This window comes from Rattus norvegicus, chromosome 2, assembly GCF_036323735.1.
Source record: "Rattus norvegicus strain BN/NHsdMcwi chromosome 2, GRCr8, whole genome shotgun sequence".
In the NCBI taxonomy this organism is placed as follows: domain Eukaryota; kingdom Metazoa; phylum Chordata; class Mammalia; order Rodentia; family Muridae; genus Rattus; species Rattus norvegicus.
In genome coordinates, this window is record NC_086020.1 from 97,955,468 (window position 1) to 97,974,689 (window position 19,222).

Below are 19,222 nucleotides of genomic sequence, written 5' to 3' on the forward strand. Positions count from 1 at the left end.
ATACTTTGCTTATTGTCTACACAGTCACCAACTTGATCCTTATTAGCTCCTACAAATTGGCCATGTCTGTCTTCTCTTTGGCTTGTTTTCTCATTAACACTGTGTAGCAATATTCCTCACCCAGGAATAAAACCAGGCCCAGGCTATCGTTCAATAAATGAGTGGATATGTTTTTAAGGCAAGTTTTAAAATAGCAAAATCAAGTTTTCTGAAGCTACTAGCTCAGTATAAAAATAAAGAAGTACACTATATTAATAAATCCAGAAATTATTTTAAATATTTTAAGCAGTAATTTTAAATGCTATGCTTCCTGGCATTTTTAAGAATCATCTAATATAATTCAAACTTCCTGTGAAGTTGGGATTTTTTATTGTCCAGATACTGTGATGCTCATGAGACTTATTAAAACTCTTTGAACTCAAGATGCTTTCTGAAAATGTCTTCTGTAGTTATTATTGTGTGTGCACATGTGGTGTGTTTATATGTAATTGTTTTGTGTGTGTGTGTGTGTGTGTGTGTGTGTGTGTGTGTGTGTGTGTGTATGGGGCAGTCATACTGAACGATCCAAGACAAAGTACTCTTTCCCTTATGAGTATCTAGGAACCAATTTGTCCCTCCTGCTTAGCAGAAATTACCTTTCTTTGCTGAGCCTTCTCCCTGGTCCCCTTTTTAATTTTTTTCTTTTAAATTTCACCTTTGTCCTCATGAAGATCAAGTGAACTAGGCAAGAAAAAAAAAATATACAGTTGTCTTCCCAGTATGTAGCATCTGAGACAGAAGTGCTTTGAGGCCAATCATAGCTACATTGCAAAAGACAGTCTCAAAAGCGAAAACACAAAAACAAAAACTAAAAGGTGAATCAGTCTATCCTTGGCCTACCAAGGAAAAGACAACATGGGCACCTTACTACACAAGTAACTCAAAGCCTTGCTCTTCAAAGAGAATTTACTCTCTTGAGCAACAGCGCCCAACGAAAACATAATGGGAATTACATTGATTTAAATTTTTTGGAACACTTTCAATATAATGGCCAATGCATCAAATTGATGAGTATTTTGTATCCCTTTATGATGTCTTAGAATTATGTCCATACGTTACAGGTAGAGTAGGCTTATTTCAAAGCAGTCACAAGAAGACAGTGGCCATCACTGGTGGTTATACAGGATGCATCTCTAGACATCTCCTTCCATTCTCTATCTGAATTCCATACCCAGCATCTCAACCGGGAGCTCCTCCTTCTTTGTCTTCTACACTGTTGGGGTTACTTGGTAGAAAAAGATTTGTTTGCCTTCTTTGTCCTCCATCCTATTTTGCCCCCAAGTTCTCCTTTAATGTATAGAAGATACTCTGGATGCCGATAGCACACTGTGCGAATCAGAATTGTACTGAGTGCATGATTCTGAGGTTCTTACTACATTCTCCTTTATCTTGCCCATGTGTGATGCTCTAAAACTCTGATGCTCAGGATAATTCTTGAAACAAAATACAAGGAAAGTGTTTGGGGTGTTGGAAACAATTGTATTCTTGTATCACTACCTAGACAAGCCTGGGTCCAGCTGGTGTAGGGTGGATATGGGGCGGGGTTGCAAGCATTAAAGAGTCATTACAAATTTGGTATAGGCTCTACCTGATTTCCTAAGAACCTTAAGACCAATCCACCCAGCCAGGGTCATTCCTGCTCATTGTCTCCAGACTGCCTTCCACCGGGTGGCTTTCAGCCAGCAAGGCTACTCGATGGGGACCTAGAGTGTTGCCACATATTTGGGGACAAGGTCAGACATCCGAGAGGACCCAAGGTCAGTCCCAGGCCTCAGTTGCGCAGGCGCACGTCTCTAGCCGGCGGCGCCTGTCCAGCGGCCCGCAGCGGCGTCCGAGGGATCAGAGCCCGCCCGCATTACCCAGAGGTCCCAACGGGATGTGACACGAAAGCCTCTTCACGCCGGTCCCTGACCCCGCGCTGACCGCTTGGTGACTCTTCTGCCAATCAGAGGCAGCTTTGCAGACCAATCCCAGGGCGTGGAGTGTCCTCTTCGGCGTCTCCTTCCATCGTCCCTTCGGTTCCTCGGCTCCTCGGCTCCTCGGCATTTTCCGCCGTTGGGCCGTATGCAGCTTTCCTCTAAACCACTGACTGTAATTTCCCAGGTTTCTTTCAGCCACTTCCGGGTCTTCCGTCGTTCCGGAAGCCCGCGAATTCCGGAAGCGAGGGCTACCCAGATTCGGCTAGGAAAAGCCCAGCTTGCCAGAGAATGTTTGAGAAAAGTTTGCGCGGCGCTGGTGTGTTCCGCAGACCCTGCAGGTCAGTGTCCGCTCGGAGGCGGTCCGGCGTGCGGGCCCCGCGCTCTCGGAGGACGGCCTGGCGACGTTCGCCTTGGCTGCAGGCCGCTGTGGCTTCCTGTCTTTCTGGAAGGAGCCAGCCTGTCTCTGGGTTTCCGGAAAGGCAGTAAAACAAATCCAAACTCCTAGTTTTCCCCTAGTTTAATGCCATCACACAAACAAAGCGACTCTGCAGGGAACCAACCTCTGCATTCCCCGGGGCGACGTTGCAGACAGCCCCGAAAGCGCCTCCTCGCCATTAACAGTACTAGGTATTTTTAACTCTTAAATAAGAATCTCTCGGGGTTTATGAAAAAGTTTTTTTTTTTTTCTCAATGTTTTGGAGTTTCAACCCTTTCTAGGGCCCATTCACTTAAAATCTCGGTCTTGGTCTCCGTTGGAAGAGGTACTGAAGATTTTCTTACGAGATAGCTTCTGATGTACATTGAAATTCATTAGTTTGTTATAAGGAATGTGATAATCATTTCTGTTCTTCTCTTAGGGGGGTCCTTAAAAGTCTTTGCTGGTTCGCTAATTTATTCACGTGCCATTTCACACACACAAAGACTCTTGGCAAAAGGATTTTTCACGTATGGAAACTTTCCCAATATGTCGGTTTCAAATATTCTGTGGCACCCTTTGCCACATTTTCATCTTGACTATTTTAAATAATTGATGTATGTCTAAGAGACCCCACCCTAGACGCCCTTACCAGTTTGTAGTCAAAACACCTTCCAGGAATGTGTGGCCTTTAGTTAAACCTGAACAGAATGGGTTTGGAGTGGCAGACTTTTCTTTCTTTTTACTGTCTTGATCCTTTTTGTACTACCAATTACTTGTATCCAGAACGATTACAGTTGAAAGACCATGAGCCAGGAGATTTGAAAGAGGAGTCAGTAGAATTAGTTTGGGGGGGAAAAAAAATGAAGCTTTTCTTTTTTCCCCCTTTAAGAAGTAAAATAACTGAGCATGCTAGGCCACTAAAAGGAAAAGAATTAAGTCCTAGTCTTGATTATAGTTTGTTTCTGCCTAGCTTTACCTTTTGGCCTAATTCTCCTTTTTAGTAATTAGAGGTAGCACTCAATCTGTGGTTTTAAAATTGTTCCATAAAAGAACTTTTGTAGAAATTTCCTGGAGCCATGCAGAGGAGAGACAAAGCCAGCCGACTGTCAGCTGTAGTTTAACAAGCACAGCTTGTTCTTATGTTCTTATATATATTCTTATATAACAGTGTTCCTGTTAGGATTTAATTCATATCTCGGACCAGATGATCTGCCTTGCTTTTTAGCATGAAAATTCTCCTTCTTAGGACAGTTGTTCATTTGTTTTCAGTCTGCGTTCATTTGATTATTCTGGCACCCCAAAGTTATATATTCATAGTTTCTAAAAGGGGCCAACATGGCAATGCTGTTTCATTTTATAAAATAGTGGTTCAAGTTTCATTCTGTCTTTTTGATCACTCATAATTCCTAATTTCCCTTCCTTCCAAATATTCTTGTTTTTCTTTCTTTTTTTTTTTTTTGACTATAATTAAAGTTTAGTTTAAATTGATGGTCATAAAGGTCTTTGCAGTGATTTTCTGTTTGACCAGTTCAGTCTCTGAGCCTTAAAAGGTATGTGAGGACTTGCTGGCCATCCCTTGTCTAGTAAAATTAGGGATCTAGCACCATATCATCTTAAGTAATTTTCAGATTCCTATAGTGCAAAGAAAGTGTGAACTGTATCAGTTTTTATATCTGAACCAATGTTCACTTGAGTTTGCTTGTAACCTTCACCTGTTCTTGGTAATCTGGGTTAGAAAACAGGAGTGTAGGCTACATGTTCCCTGTCTTTTTCCTGTGAAGTAAAATTAGCTTCTAAGTACTCTGTGGCCCTCCTTCATTCCTTCAGAATGTGAAAGAAACCTTTGGAGAAGGGCCTCAGCTGGTCCATCTCTCCTTGACTGTGAGCCTGGCATTGATTTAAGCTGAGTACTATGGTTTTTATACTTGGTAGCAGAAAGAAGGAAGAGGACCATTGATCCTCCAGCCTTCCTAGTGTAGGCTATGTGGCTTTCCAGCCCATTTCCTTCAATACAGTCAAAAGTCCCTTTGATATTTTTTTTCTGTATTTAATATGCATTCCTTTTTATCAGAGCTCAGATTTCTTTCCTGAGTGGGTAAAGTAAGACGAAACACCACATAATTATCTTTTCTTTCTTATTAAAACATATCATCCAGGAACTCCAAAGTTAATTCTGTCAGTGTCTTGTCTAGCCCTGTGTGGTAGATGTTTTGTATGTACCTGTATTCATAATAAATGATCATACCACATTTTTCACCCATATAAGTCTCTCTGTTAGGATTGACATTCAATCCCTTTGACTGATTCTCTGACCATAGGTCCCTATGGGGTAGGGAATGTGCATGGGAGCTTGGATGGTTTACCACATTCCTCTAATTTCTTTCTTCATCTGTAATTCAGAGAGCTTGGTTATGAAATTGGTCTTTTGAATGATCCTGACGAACAACAATGATAAAAAATGCTGTTTGTTGTGTTCTACAAATTTTATAGTGATTACCAGAAATTTATTAATTGTTACTTGACCTTAAATTATTTTTGTTTTAAAGTAGAGATAATAACAGCTACTGTTTTAGATGGATTCCAGAACATAATATAAAGGAAATATGTAGTGTCTGGTACGATTAGGTATTACTTGGTAATTTCTGTACTGTGATTGATACCTCTTTGATAACTTGGGGATATTTTCCCATTCTCTTTTACCATAAAAATTGCATTTAAATCTATGTTCTAATAATGTTGAAGTCATTTGGAATTCTTCTCTTAAGCAAGTTGATTCAAAAAATCCTTCAATTTATAGAATTTATACTTTGAAGATATCGTTTTTTCAGGTATTTCATCTGTGCATGAAGTACCTATAGTTGCCATTTCAGGCTTAGCCTTTGACAATAATTCTTCCAATGTGTCCTCTGGTGCCACCTTAAAGTAGTTATACTTTGGGGCCTTCATCACCTTGTTAATACAGGACACAGATACAGAGCATGCTCTGCCACTTCTAGCCCTGTGACTTTATAGTAGTTAGTAATCTTTTTATGTCCTCATTTTTGTTTTTGTTTTCCATGACTGTCCCTTTATTATATATCCTGCTATATTTTCTTTATAGTTTTTCGAAGTCAGTGTTTAGTATTACCATGTTTCCATTTGGAAAGGGGTTTTTGTTTTCAAATGTCCTCCTTCCAAGTTTGCTAAAACACTTCTTATAAATTACAAGGTTTTGTTTATAATTGTTTTTTTTCCCCAGTTGTAGTAAAATGACTTGTCCAGGGTCTCTTTGGTATGCCATTTCCTGTGTGCACTCAAACATGTCTTTAGTGTTGCAGGATGCCCTCTGTATAATGTAGAAACAGCAACTTTCTGAAAGAAAAGAATATGTAAACTTGCTACTTTCTTTTTAAAAAATGAGTGGGGTTAAGCCAAGGTGTTGAAAACTCTGTTTTTAAGGTTTTAAGATAGTGTTTTAGTTAACATTATATACTGCAATAAATACACAGTAACTGAAAATAAGCAAGGCCTTTGGGGAGAGGTGTGGTGTGTAATATGAATTGTAGTCTTATGGTTTTGTCTTGGTTTCTTAGGTTTTTCCAAAGAGGGGATTATGTATGTATGTATGTATGTATGTATGTATGTATATTTTATCCCCTCTGATAAGGAGCTTATCTCTACTCTCTTTTCTAAGAACTCTTTATCCCTTTTATTTTTCATCCATATTTTTAAAAAATTAAGAAAATGCTACAGTTTTGACTAAGGACTGAATGCAACTGAAAACTATGTTGGAGACCTAATGCCCACAGTTTGAAAGTTTAATGTGTCTTGGATACATCCAAATGAGCATTATTGTGATTTATCAGACTGGTTTGCTATAAAGTAATGGAAGTAAGTTTATTTGTGATAGAGGGAGGAACAACAGAGTAGTTACAATTAATTTAGCAAGTCTGGCAAAAGTGGGATTTGATGGGGTTTAGCACTGTTCGGAGTGCCAGAGGTCAGGGTATCCTAATGGATCTCAGCCACAGTTTTACTCTTACCTATGTTTGAAGTGTACTCTGGGAATCCAGTTAAGTCCCTCTCTGATGCATGTACCATTTGTAGTATTGATTTTAGTACAATGGACAGTAAATCTATCTGACTACACGAAGAATATCTTCTTAGATTCAAAAGGTCTGCACTTAGAGATTATTCACGCAATCTCCAAGTATGAAGTTTTAACCTAAAACTTAAAACCTAGAGAGAAATAAAATGAAGCTATAGTTCCATCCACTTTGATTAATGGAGTTCCTATGATTTCTGTCCTACTAAGGATGAGTTGTCAGCGGTAGATGGCCTAGAGATTCATTGGGATTTAGAGGTTTCTGCTGACAACGTTTACAGGACTGTAAATTTAAATGTAGAATTTCTGTAGGCAGTGTGCATTGACAAATATGTTTAATGGTAATACATCTAGTACTGAGAGTCCCAGAACAGGTCAATAATAATGTGTATATTGATAGCAGCAGTGTAGGAGATGTTACTCGGTATTATAGCTAAAATCCATGTTATCCTCTTAATCATAATTATATTAATATTGACAGGCCCCTGACAATACCCACATTATTATTGATAGATTTCTGTCAATAATGTGTTTTTAAATAAAATGTATTCATTGATAATTTGTACCACACTCAATAAAAGCTTTAAAGTACATACTGAAAATTTCCTTCTTCCTGAATGAGGTGAAATCATTTGCTATGGTTTTTCAGTATATGTAGAAAATAAAGGTTTTATTTTGGGAAATGAAAATCAAAAAGAAAACAGGAGTTACTTAAGGCATGAGGTTATATGTTGCTGCTCTTCAAAAACCTGTTTCAGGATCTTTTTTATTTTATTTTTTAATCTGAAAGAAAAGCAGTGTGGCATGTGCCCTGATAAAATGTCAGCAGGGAACCTTTTTAACAGTTCTTAGTGCTAGGTCATTTGGTCTTAAACATATTTATGTAACAAGTTAGTTTAATTACCTTAAAACCCCGGGAGGTATTATACCTTTTATCTGTTCTTAGCCTAAGTATCCTTCACCTATATCTTTAAAGTATAAAGTCTGTTTCTAATGCTAATATTTTTGTCACAAATTGTAACTTTAATCAGTTTTATATGCTTTTTTTGCCTGAATAATAAATATTTCTTAAGAGTAACATGGATTCAAAAATGAGGGGAAATTTTTTAGAATGGGGTGTTAAAAGGTGTAATAGGATGAAACTTCACTAGGCATTTTGAAAAACAATATGTTTTACTCTTAATTCAGAATAATTCTGTTTACAAAAGCAAAAAGATTGAGGGTGACTTGTATTTATTTGAACTCTTAAACTTTGAGTCAGCATGTTTGAAATTGAGTATCAGTTTTAAAGAACCAAAAATATGGAAATTGCTAAAGCTTAGTTAAATTCTTGAAAGTAAAGTACCTGGTGGTTGAGCATTGGTATTGGCAATCACTGAATAGGAGCCAAGAAATTACCGGTTCACCAAAGTAGTAGAAATTTTGTTTGCCTAAAAATATGATAACTTAAGCAATCTTTTTTATTTGCATAGTTCTTATTGAAAATAAATTTCCTTCTCCAAAAATTCGCTACCATCTTGGACAACCCTTGGACTGTAGACATCCTGTAACTTCTCTCTTGCACAGTTTTCCTCTTACTCAGTGGACCGTGCTGTCAGGCTAAGCGTCTGAAATGTCATCATGATAATTTTCTCAGTCGTGATCAGTATCAGTGCAGCATCCCTGTCAGTGTACTTTGTCTAGTGTGTTATAGCCCAGCAGCCCAGCTCTTTTCCAAGGCCTCTCTGTTTTCTTTACCACAGATGACTTACCTATGCCAGGAGACATGAAAACACACTGATTAACTAACCAAGGATACATTCCAGCAGCTTCTGCTGAAATCAGTCTCGAAGAGTTTTAAGGAGACCATAGCCAGGAGTTCACATCTCGGGCCTTTTGCACAGCCTGTTCCTTTTTCCTAAGTATGAAAGATGCTTATCTTTTTTACTGAGGACTTTTGTGACCCTATTTATAATTTTCACATTTTCAGACTCATTCTTTGATTCAGAGATCCATGGCCAGTTCTGATTTTACTAAAGCTCAGTTGTGTTAATGTATGGGGAAAAAGGAAGTTCACTGATAATAAATATTTAGATCAAATTTGCTAGGTAGAAAAATGGCTGGCATTTATATGCCCAATTAATATTAGTTAAATTGAATAAGTATTTGTCAAAGAATTAGAAGTCACTAAAACAGACTACTTCCATTATGTTGAAATGATTTTATCTGATTTAAAGGCATTTATGACTTGCTTGCTTTATTTTATTTTATTTTATTTTATTTATTTTTTTTTTTTGTACTTCACACCTATTACGGGCCAAATCTTATTATGCTGCAGTGATAGGAAGAGGATTCTATAATCAGATTAATTGAACCTCCAATTATATTTATTTCATCATTTCCTCTCCTGAGCACTGTCCTTCTCAAAAGGTAGTATTCTAAAAGATCTGTGCCTGCCAGAAAAGGGGGTTGGGGATGGAGTGGAGTTGGGGGAGAAGAAGTGAGTATAGTATTTTGTTTATAAACCTGGGGTTTGATACTTGAACTGTCTGTGCCCTGCTCTGTGGGACAGAATACCCCAGAAGGAGATAATATCTGTGTGCTCCTGAGGTTTCTTTATGTCCTAGTCACAGGCTTAACCATATCGATGGGGTTAAATTGCCAAGTGCATTGGTAGTAATGGAACCTGTGATGGTTTGTATATGCTTGGCCCAGGGAGTCTCACTATTAGAATGTATGGCCCTGTTGGTAGGTGTAAGTGTTTCACTGTGGTTGTAGGGTATAAGACCCTCACCCTAGCTGCCTGAAAGTCAGTCTTCTAATAGCAGCCTTCAGAAGAAGATGTAGAACTCAACTCCTCCTGCACTATGCCTGTCTGGATGCTTTTGTGTTCCTGCTGTGATGATACTGGACTGGACCTCTGAATCTGTAAGCCAGTCCCAATTAAATGTTGTCTTTTATAAGACTTGCTTTAGTCATGGTGTCCTTTCACATCAGTAAAACCCTAAGACAGAAGCTAACCTTATTCTCTACAATTCCCATTTTATCTTGTTCAGAAAAGATACAAACTAAATGTAGGATAAGCCTACTGTCAGGTCTTCCTCCTGGCTTACATAAGCACATCTAATAGTGGTATTCTGTTTACATTTGTCTGCCACAATTACATTTTAATGATATAGACAATATTTCCTGGAAACAAATTCTTTTGACACAGGTTAAGGCATTATTGTGAGTAATATTGAAGATTGCGGTCTTTTCAAACTAGATTTGCCAAAATTAACTTGTAGTCTTTTTTCTTTTACACCCATCCTCAGCCAAGGTAATAAATGTGATAATAAGACTATTTTATAGTTTCCAAGCCACTTTTGTGACATCTAGTTTAATCTCAACAACCCATTGAAGTAGCTGTTATTTCCAGCTTTTAGAAGAAGAATCTAAGGCTAATGAATTTTTTCATCACAAAGCAAGTAGGAGACAGAGCTAGAACTTGAGCCAAGAAGTTTGATTTTTAACTTTGCTTCTCTCAGTCTGTCACAGCTGTGTAAAGATGGATGAAGAATATAATCTAGGTGAGGTATTCCATTGGACAAACTGTGTGCAATGGACAGTGTTTGTTGTCGGTTTACGACTAAGACACATCACCAAAACTGTTAAAATCTTGGAAATAAACCCTAAAACAAAACCCAGAGAAACAAATTATCCATCTGGGATGCAAAGGTTGAAGAACAGTTTAATGATAAGTCTTTTTGGTCTACTAAAGAGCCTTAGAAAGGGAGATGAGTAAGGCCAGCTGTCCCTAATCTACACTGGGGCCAGGCTTGGGGGTGAAGGGGGAAGCAAAGAAAAATGTTTAGCTATAACAGAAGAAATAAGACAGAATTTTTTAAATAGTATTGTTAAGTATTGGATCCATTAGACTCTGCTAAGTTCTAAGTCTCCTTTTTTGGTAGTCATTAAAAATTCCTCTTTACTACATGATCTCAAGTATGTCTCTAGAAAGAAGTGTTTTGAAAAAGGTTGCGTGTCTGAGAAACTCCTCACTGACCTCTTATTAAATATCCATTAAGAACTTGAAACAGAGCTATCTTTCCAGTTATCACTTTACCAAGTTGTGTTGACATGCTGTTCACCTAGTGCGTTGACTAGCTTCCAACGGCCCCTGCCCCATCTTATACAAGTTTACAGTGATCATTCATGAGCAGCTCCTAGAAGCAGCCAGTTTCTGTTGAATTCAAGATCTGTAAGATTAAGATATTCCATTCTAGACCTTTCAGTTTTAGTATTTAAGAGAAATGTAAATTAGTATTGCTGGCCCCATAAAGCAAGCTGAACATCTCATCGCTCTTGGCTAGGAAAATCAACTGTCAAACTTAGTACTAGGGACCATATATGTAGGGCTCACATTGATTTGAACTGGGTGAGAAATCATGTAGGTTTGTGTTAGCTAATAGAATAATGATTTTTATTTTGGTTGTTGATGATTTGGTCTTTTTTTTTTTTCTTCTGTCTGACTGAGAGAGAGAAAGAGAGAGAGGGAGAGGGAGAGAGTAGAGATTGAGAGAGAGATCGAGAGATCAAGATCAAGAGATCGAAATCATATTGGGAAAAATGCCACTTTGGTTCTCTTTATTTGGCTTGCTTCTCATTTTAGGCCTTGAGTGATAGCCTTGAGAGCCAGGGCATATCTTTTTCTCTGTATTCTAAGATCCAGTTTTAATCAGGATTTTTGTGGAATTAACAATGGTTTTGAATTTCACAGACTTCTTAGTAAAAAAAAAATGCATACTGAGTCACTGGAAGGTTTATACCAGCTTTTGTAGATGAAGAAAACCAACTAGAAATGAGTAACAGGAAAAACATACAGTACTGAAGCGTATAGGTGATAGGAAGAAAAAAAAGATGAATTTTGCTTTGAAAATGACTAACCCAGAGGTTCTCCAAATCACTTCAGCAATTATGAGAAACATGAAATCTTGAGGACCCATGATATCTCTAATAAGTCAAAGTCTTAAGAGTGTAGTCCAACCTGATATCCAAAATGTATAAAGAACTCAAGAAATTAGACATGAACAAAACAAATAACCCAATTTTAAAAATGGGGTATTGATTTAATTGAGAATTCTTGACAAAAGAATTTCTAATGGCCAAGGTAGACTTAAAGAAATGTTCAAAATCCTTAGTCATCAAGGAAATGCAAATCAAAACAAACCTGAGATTCTACCTTACACCTGTCAGAATGGCCAAGATCAAAAACTCAAGGGATAGCAACTCATGCTGGTGCAATTGTGGAATAAGAAGAACACTCCTTCTCTGCTGGTAGGGGTACAAACTTGTACAAACACTTTGGTAATCGATTTGGTGGTTTCTCAGAAAATTGAGAATAGATCAAAACCCAGCAATATCACTCCTGGGCATATTCCCAAGAGATGTTCTTCCATACCACAAGGACATTTGCTCAACTATCTTCATAGCAGCTTTATTAGTAATAGCTAGAAACTGGAAACAATCTAGATTGCCCTCAAACGAGAAGAATGAATAAAGAACATTTGGTATATCTACACAATGGATTAAAAACAATAAAATCATGAAATTTCTAGACAAATGGGTAGAGCTAAAAAAGATCCTGAGTAAGGTAACCCAGACCCAGAAAAGCAAACATGGTATGTACTCACTGGATATTAGCCACAAAGGATTCCACACTACAATCCACAAACCCAAAGAAGCTAAGTAACAAGGAGGGCCCAAGGGAGAACACTTGAGTTTCACTGAGAAGAGTAAACAGAATAGACTTCAGAAGTTGATGGAGCGGGGAGACTATACAAGAGGAGGTGGAGATTGGAGCAGGCTTGATCTGGTGGAGATAGGACTGATTGAGAGAGTACTGGGAAAAACAACTGTAATTGGGAGAGTGAGATATCTCTCGGATGAACTAGAAACCGAGAACAATGGAAAATCTCAGGAATCTATGAGGGTGACCATAATGAAGATGCAAAGCAATGGTGGTTATGGAGCTTGAAATGGTCATCTTCTGTAACCAGGCAATACTTCCAGTTCAGGGATTGGGACTCCATCCCAGCCACAAAACCTTAGACCCATAATATGTCTTGCCTACAAGATGTTCTGGGATAAGGATGGAGCAGAAGTTGAGGGAATAGCCAACCAGTGACTAACCCAGCTTGAGATCTAATCCATGAGAGAGAGCCCATCCTTGTCACAACAATATTCTGCAATACTTGCAGACAGGAGCCTAACATAAATGTCATCAGAGAGGCTTCTCCCCGCAACTGATGGAACACGCAGAGACCTACAACCAAACATTTGAAGTTTGGGAAATCCTGTGGAAGAGGAAGATGAAGATTGAAGGAGCCACAGAGGTCAAGGACACCACAACCAAATATACAGAATCAACTAACCTGGGCTCATAGGAGCTCATAGATAGAGACTGAACCACCAACCAAAGAGCATGCATTAAGATGGACCTTGGCCCCATACATGTAAAACAGACATGGCAAGCTTGGTCTTCATGTGGGATCCCTAACAGCAGGGGCAGGGGCTGTCTCTGATTCTGCTGCCTGCCTGTGGATCTTTTTCTGCTAACTAGGCTGCCTTGTCTAGGCTCAATAGGAGAAGATGCACCTAGTACTACTGCAACTTGACATGCCAGGGCTGCTTGATGAGAGGCCTCCCCTTTTCTGAGGAGCAAGCGAGAACAGTGAATGGCAGAGGGAGGGACTAGGAGGAGAAAAAGGGGAAGCTGGTATCAGGATGTAAAGTAAATAAGTTACAATAAATAAATAGATAAAAAGAAACAAAGAAAGGAGAACCCAGCTATCTTTGACTGTGATCCTGTTAGTGATTCTGGTAAGCTCTTAAATTTGAAAAGGACTACACTAGATGAGTGAAGGTATAGAATATGCTCAATATGAAAGATGCACGTATCCTATGGATATTTATATCCTTTTATCAGATGAATGAGATGAATGCAAGGTTATCATTATAAAGAAAACTGAATTCATTGTGAGAAGATATGGCCCACCAGAAGTTTATATCACTACCTTCATTTAATGTTCAACTACATAAAGTAAATTATACTAGAAATGCCTGGGCTTTCAAAAATCTGCACCCAAACTGTCTACCCCATATATACATGGTAGCCACCAAGGCATCTTATAAAAACCCCTGACTTCAAAATTGTATGTGTGGCCTTCCATTCATGTATTTCTCATGTTAGAGCAATAGATCACCATCCAGTTACTTACTCCACTCTGCTTTGTTTCTTCTTTTTAATTCTTGACAATATCAGCTCTGCCTGCTCACCTTAGATTCTCTCTCTCTCTCTCTCTCTCTCTCTCTCTCTCTCTCTCTCTGACTCTGTCTCTCTCTGTGTCTGTCTGTCTCTCTGTCTCCATGGATAGGTTTATACTTTACAGAACCATTAGCCTCTCACTGGATCTACTAACAGCCTGTTAAGTAGTCAGTGGCTTCAGTCCTCCTCATGTCCTTCCGCTTATGAGCTTCCGGCTCTTCTTCTTGCCTCTTACAGTGGTTTTAGTTTCTGTGACCTACTGACTCGATTGCTCCTTCCCAGAACCTGCTTAGATAGCTTCCCTCCAGGAACCTGTCTCCAGAAATGCAGTTGGAGGCACAGTGCCTTCAATTCCCCCTTGAAAATCACATACCCCAGCTCACTGTATTTGCCTGTTTATTTTATATAGCATACCCTCCCTGTCTCCCTCATTTAACCTAGGTAAATTTTAGGCTCTGCCATCCTCACAACTGCCTTTCATTCTGTTATATCACTGTCTCCAACCAAACAGGTAAATAGCAGGTAGACCACAAACACTATGAAGTAAATAAGAACCACTGTGTGTTTCATAGTAATTGGAAATAATTTTGGAGGTTACTTTTTTACCCTAAACTTTCATTCTGCTCATTTATCTATCAAATAATTATAGAATGCCTCTGTATATCAGGAATTATGATAGTTGCCCTGATTCAACTCTGAAAAATGCCCTAATAGTCATGATAGTACTTATCATGTAGTAGAGGAAATAGTTAACAAGTACATTATGTCCAACATAAAGAGATCAAGAGAGGAAGCTGGAATGCTACGGGCACAGGCAGAGGGGTGGCCAATCCAGATTTTAGAGTCAGGAGGAAGTGGTACTTGGTCCCTTACTTAGTCTCTCAGTTGATGAAAGAGGACACATGCTCCAAGCAAAAGAAGAAAAAAGATACACTGTATAAGGGTGGTAGTGGTCAGGGGCCTATGTTATAGGGTGGGCAGTGTCTAATGGGCCAGAAGGTAGATAAAGCAATAGAAGGCCTAGTGGAGGGGGGAGCAGCCAGACTTTTTAGGAAAAATAGTCTTTAGCAGTTAGTGATGAATGCATGAGGGGAAAAGTACACAGAACTAGCAGTCATTGGGAGTGGACTAGACTAGAAGACTGAGGAAAGGAGACTCAGTTTCTCTTTTTAATTTCTTTCATTTATTATAGCTCTTGACAAGTATGAGGCAAAAGCCTCTTGAAGCAGATGTGCAGCAGAATTCTCCACCACCTTTTGATAGGCCGCTGAGTGCTGAGGGGACCACAGGATCCAAGGAAAGGTTAGTTCTCCCTCAGAAGGGGATTGGCATTTGTATAGGGAAATCATCCCTCTTGTCTGGTTTAGTGGAAGATGTCACCCAGCAGCCTACATTATTCAAGGGTCATTTCGTTTCCTGGGTTTGAACTCCCAGACTCCACTATTAATTCAGTTTAGGACACTTGAGCGGCATAAAAATTCATTTCTTGAAAATGCTTGTGTGGTCAGAGGTAGTCTTCATTTCAAAAAGTACTTGTTCATTTTAGGAATGCTTTTGGTTCTTTTACTGTCTAAAACTTAACATTTAACATATGCCTTTTTTAAAAAAAGATTTATTTTATGTATGTGAGTGCACTGTCACTCTCTTCAGACACACAGAAGAGGGCATCAGATCACATTACAGATGATTGGGAGCCACCATGCAATTGCTGGGAATTGAACTCAGGACCTCTGGAAGAACAGTCAGTGTTCTTAACCACTGAGCCATCTCTCCAGCCCCCTAACATATGCATTTAAATAAATTTCATGAAATAATTAAATTTGAAAGGAGTTTAAGATTTTTTTGTCTCTAGCCATTTGTTTTATACTGGAGAAACCCAAGGTGGGGAGGATCCGGTGAAACCTCTGGTTTCAGATCACATGACCCACTGGCAAAAGTTGATGGCCACAGGGTCCATAGCTCTAGTGTAAGCTGTGCTTCTGTATGTTACTCTCATGGCCTCCCAAAGGCTTGAGAATGTACTTCAACTTTGTGTACTGAAAAAGCCTTATACTGTGTTTGCCCCAGTCTTATTAGTATGTAATTGACAAGGGCTATATATATGGAATAAATAACATGATGACCTCATATATGTGAGATAAGTACTGCAGTTAAGCAAACTGATCCGTCACAGCTCATCATTAGTGGAAGTACATGTGTGCACGTGTGCACATGTGTGTTTGAAGACAGTCCTAGCCAAATTTAACAGGTATGCTGACTATAGTAGCCATGCGGGACAGTAAGTTCCAGAATTTACTCATCTTCTAACTTAGAATTGGCATTATTTGGCTAAGTCTCACCAATTTTCTTGCAATCACTATTTTATCTTCATCTTCCCTGAGTTCCACATGTTTATATTCTACATGAAAATAGATCAAGCAAGGGACCCACTTACAAACTACAGCTAATTTGGGTCATAAAGTTTTCTGGTTCATTTATAAGATGTAGCAGATGTCAGCTGATCTGTATATTAACTGTTGCAGTGACCAGATGTTCTTACTGCTGTCCTTAGCAATCGTAAATGGCTTAGGAGGTGCTCATACCTAGCTAACGTTAATTAACTTCTTAGATTTTTCTACTGTCTTCCTTCTTTACCATCTATTTCTTATATATTTATGAAATTATTATAGTACATATCTTTAACCATACCTTTTTTGGAGCACTTTAATAGCTCTGTGTCTAAAGTACACATTAGTTTTTTGGAAACGAAATAGAAGGAAAGTACATTTGAGGAAGATTGGGGATGACTTTAAACACACCCTCCAGTCTCATAGAAATGCAGCAACTCACAATGATGTCTGGACTTAGCCATCTGTCACCATGCTCTGTGTAGCTCATCTTTCTCTACTTGTGTTATTTGGCCTCATTGTTAGTTTTTGGATTTTAGTCTTTCTGGCAGAATATCTAACCAAGAAATATTATGTAGAGGTATATTTTGGAACAGCCATGTTCTCCCTCTTCTCCTATCCCTCCCTCTCTCTCTCTCTCTCTCTCTCTCTCTCTCTCTCTCTCTACATCGTCTCTCTTTCCTTAGCTCTCTCATCCTCCCAACTCATAAGGGACAAAGGGTGGGGGTGGGATAGGGTCAAGATGTAAAGGAGGGAAGAAGGAAAGAAAGACAGCTTCCAGTTAAGAAGACATTGCTTGCCGTTTTTACCGTACTAATCACTTAGGCCTATCTTCTGTGTTTCCAAGCAACTGACGTGGTCATAGAAGATTGCCACTGCTTGACGTTTCTCAATTGTATTTTTCCTAGACAGCATCAGAGAAGATATGGCTGCCAGAGAAGAGAGTACACAAAGTGCCAACAGAGTGCTGAGGATAAGTCAGCTGGATGCACTGGAACTGAATAAGGCCCTGGAGCAGCTCGTGTGGTCCCAGTTTACTCAGTGTTTTCATGGATTTAAGCCAGGACTGTTAGCTCGCTTTGAGCCAGAAGTGAAAGCATTTCTGTGGCTTTTCCTGTGGAGGTTCACCATCTATTCCAAAAATGCCACTGTGGGGCAGTCGGTTTTAAATATTCAGTACAAAAATGATTCTTCTCCCAACCCAGTATACCAACCACCAAGTAAAAATCAGAAACTGTTGTATGCTGTGTGCACTATTGGGGGGAGGTGGTTAGAAGAACGATGTTACGATTTGTTTCGAAACCGACATTTAGCATCTTTCGGGAAAGCCAAACAGTGCATGAATTTTGTGGTTGGACTTTTAAAATTAGGTGAGTTGATGAACTTCTTGATTTTTCTACAAAAAGGAAAGTTTGCAACTTTGACAGAACGCCTCCTTGGCATTCATTCTGTATTTTGCAAGCCCCAGAGCATGCGTGAAGTTGGCTTCGAGTACATGAATAGGGAACTTCTCTGGCATGGCTTTGCCGAATTTCTGGTTTTCCTCTTACCGCTCATCAATATCCAGAAGTTGAAAGCCAAGTTGTCTTCCTGGTGCATCCCCCTTACCAGCACTGCTGGTAGTGACAGTACACTAGGCAGCAGTGGAAAAGAGTGTGCTCTATGTGGAGAGTGGCCCACAATGCCTCATACTATTGGATGTGAGCATGTATTTTGTTACTACTGTGTTAAGAGTAGCTTCCTATTTGACATGTACTTTACGTGCCCTAAGTGTGGCACAGAAGTGCACAGTGTGCAGCCACTGAAATCAGGAATTGAAATGTCAGAAGTGAATGCTCTTTAGAAACCAAGTTGTTTCCTCTGAGGAAAGTGTATTGTATCCAATTCCTTGGAATTCGTCATCTTCAGTGTCATCTGTAGGTGGCTTTTAGCAGGAGTGTGCTGTGCGGCCACTCTCTTCCTTTCCAAGCACAACTCAGTTCTAATCACTGGAAACCAAGTGATTCTAGAGAATCTTATAAATCCTCATGTTATTTTTTGATCCCTAATACAATTTTTAATGTCAAGAATAATGGAAAATTTTGTCAGATGAATACTAAGAATGACTAAGAATGCTCCTTCATAGAAAAAGGTCAGACTCTAAAAATAAAACATTTTTGAGGCTCTGGGATGATTGTGCAATTATTTTCAGGATAAAGGAACATTATAAGCTGACATCATAAGACCCTTTTATGTTGAATCTCAAGCTCTAATATCTCGCTTGTAACTAAGCTTTTCCCTGAAGCCAGGTTTCAAGAGGTTCAGTCCATAGCTGTCAGACCTGGTCAGAGTTGAATTCTTAGAGTCAAAATGTAAAAGGTGCTTAAAGCAACCTAGAAGCGAGTTCTGAGGACTGTGGGACAGCTAGTATGAAGAACTCTATTTTCTAAGCCTCTATCTGGGATCAGCACTCATGTTCGCACTAAGCATATTGGTAATCTTATGAAGTAAGACTAGAGGTCTTCTGAACTAATAATATAAGAATTCATCAAGTCCTCTTTCTCTCCAGTTTTTCTTTTGTTAAATAATAATAATATGAAAATATTGGGACTGTTTTTAATCGCATCACCAAAATAATAATAACACTTAGTTTTAAGTACTCTCAATTTTGGTGCTTTCACAATATGTTAAAATCTAATTGGCTCACATGTTAAATAATATCTATCTCTATATTTTGGAGGTGTAAAACTAACTTAGGTTGACAAATTTCTACTCTTAATTAGAATCTATTGAAAGATGGCTTTTAAGTAGCAACTGTAGACACATGAATGCATGAGTGGTAGACTCTGTGGGCATTATATGATATTTCACTCAACACGTATGGTATTGATGTGGCTGGAGGTACAGTAGTGAATAAGGAAACGTAGACTCCTCGGGTCTCTGTTCACCTAATGCTGAGCCGGCGCAGCTTCAGTTTAGTGTAAGATAGGTAAAGTACTTCACGGTCCTAGAAGATGTCTGGTGTTAGCCTCCTTTCTCCTCTCATTTTAAAACTTTATTGTGAAAAACTGAAAATTCAGGAAAATACACAGTTTTAAAATATAGATGAAA

The 19,222-nt window shown here is 38.8% G+C and overlaps 1 protein-coding gene across 7 annotated transcripts; it reads left to right on the top strand.

Annotated features, from left to right (window-relative positions):
• The first annotated feature begins 2,011 nt into the window (after nt 1–2,011).
• Nucleotides 2,012–18,300, top strand: Pex2 (peroxisomal biogenesis factor 2). 7 transcript variants are annotated; one of them, XM_006232159.4, is made up of 3 exons: nt 2,012–2,585; nt 14,938–15,047; nt 17,045–18,300. In XM_006232159.4, the coding sequence occupies exons 2-3, from the start codon at nt 14,950–14,952 to the stop codon at nt 17,973–17,975; spliced, it is 1,029 nt and encodes a 342-aa protein (XP_006232221.1). In that variant the 5' UTR covers nt 2,012–2,585; nt 14,938–14,949; the 3' UTR covers nt 17,976–18,300. The 7 variants fall into 7 exon arrangements, with proteins under 7 accessions (XP_006232221.1, NP_001375434.1, NP_058930.2 ...); NM_001388505.1 differs by having other exon boundaries at nt 2,163–2,585; nt 17,041–18,300; NM_017234.2 differs by having other exon boundaries at nt 2,163–2,296; nt 17,041–18,300.
• Nucleotides 18,301–19,222: the final 922 nt, after the last annotated feature.

Excerpts from the sequence above, each read along its gene's own strand:
- Pex2 (XM_006232159.4), top strand. The coding sequence starts at position 14,950 with ATGAGGCAAAAGCCTCTTGAAGCAGATGTGCAGCAGAATTCTCCACCA. Across the intron at positions 15,048-17,044 it reads ACCACAGGATCCAAGGAAAG|CATCAGAGAAGATATGGCTG; the intron begins GTTAGTTCTCCC and ends TTTCCTAGACAG.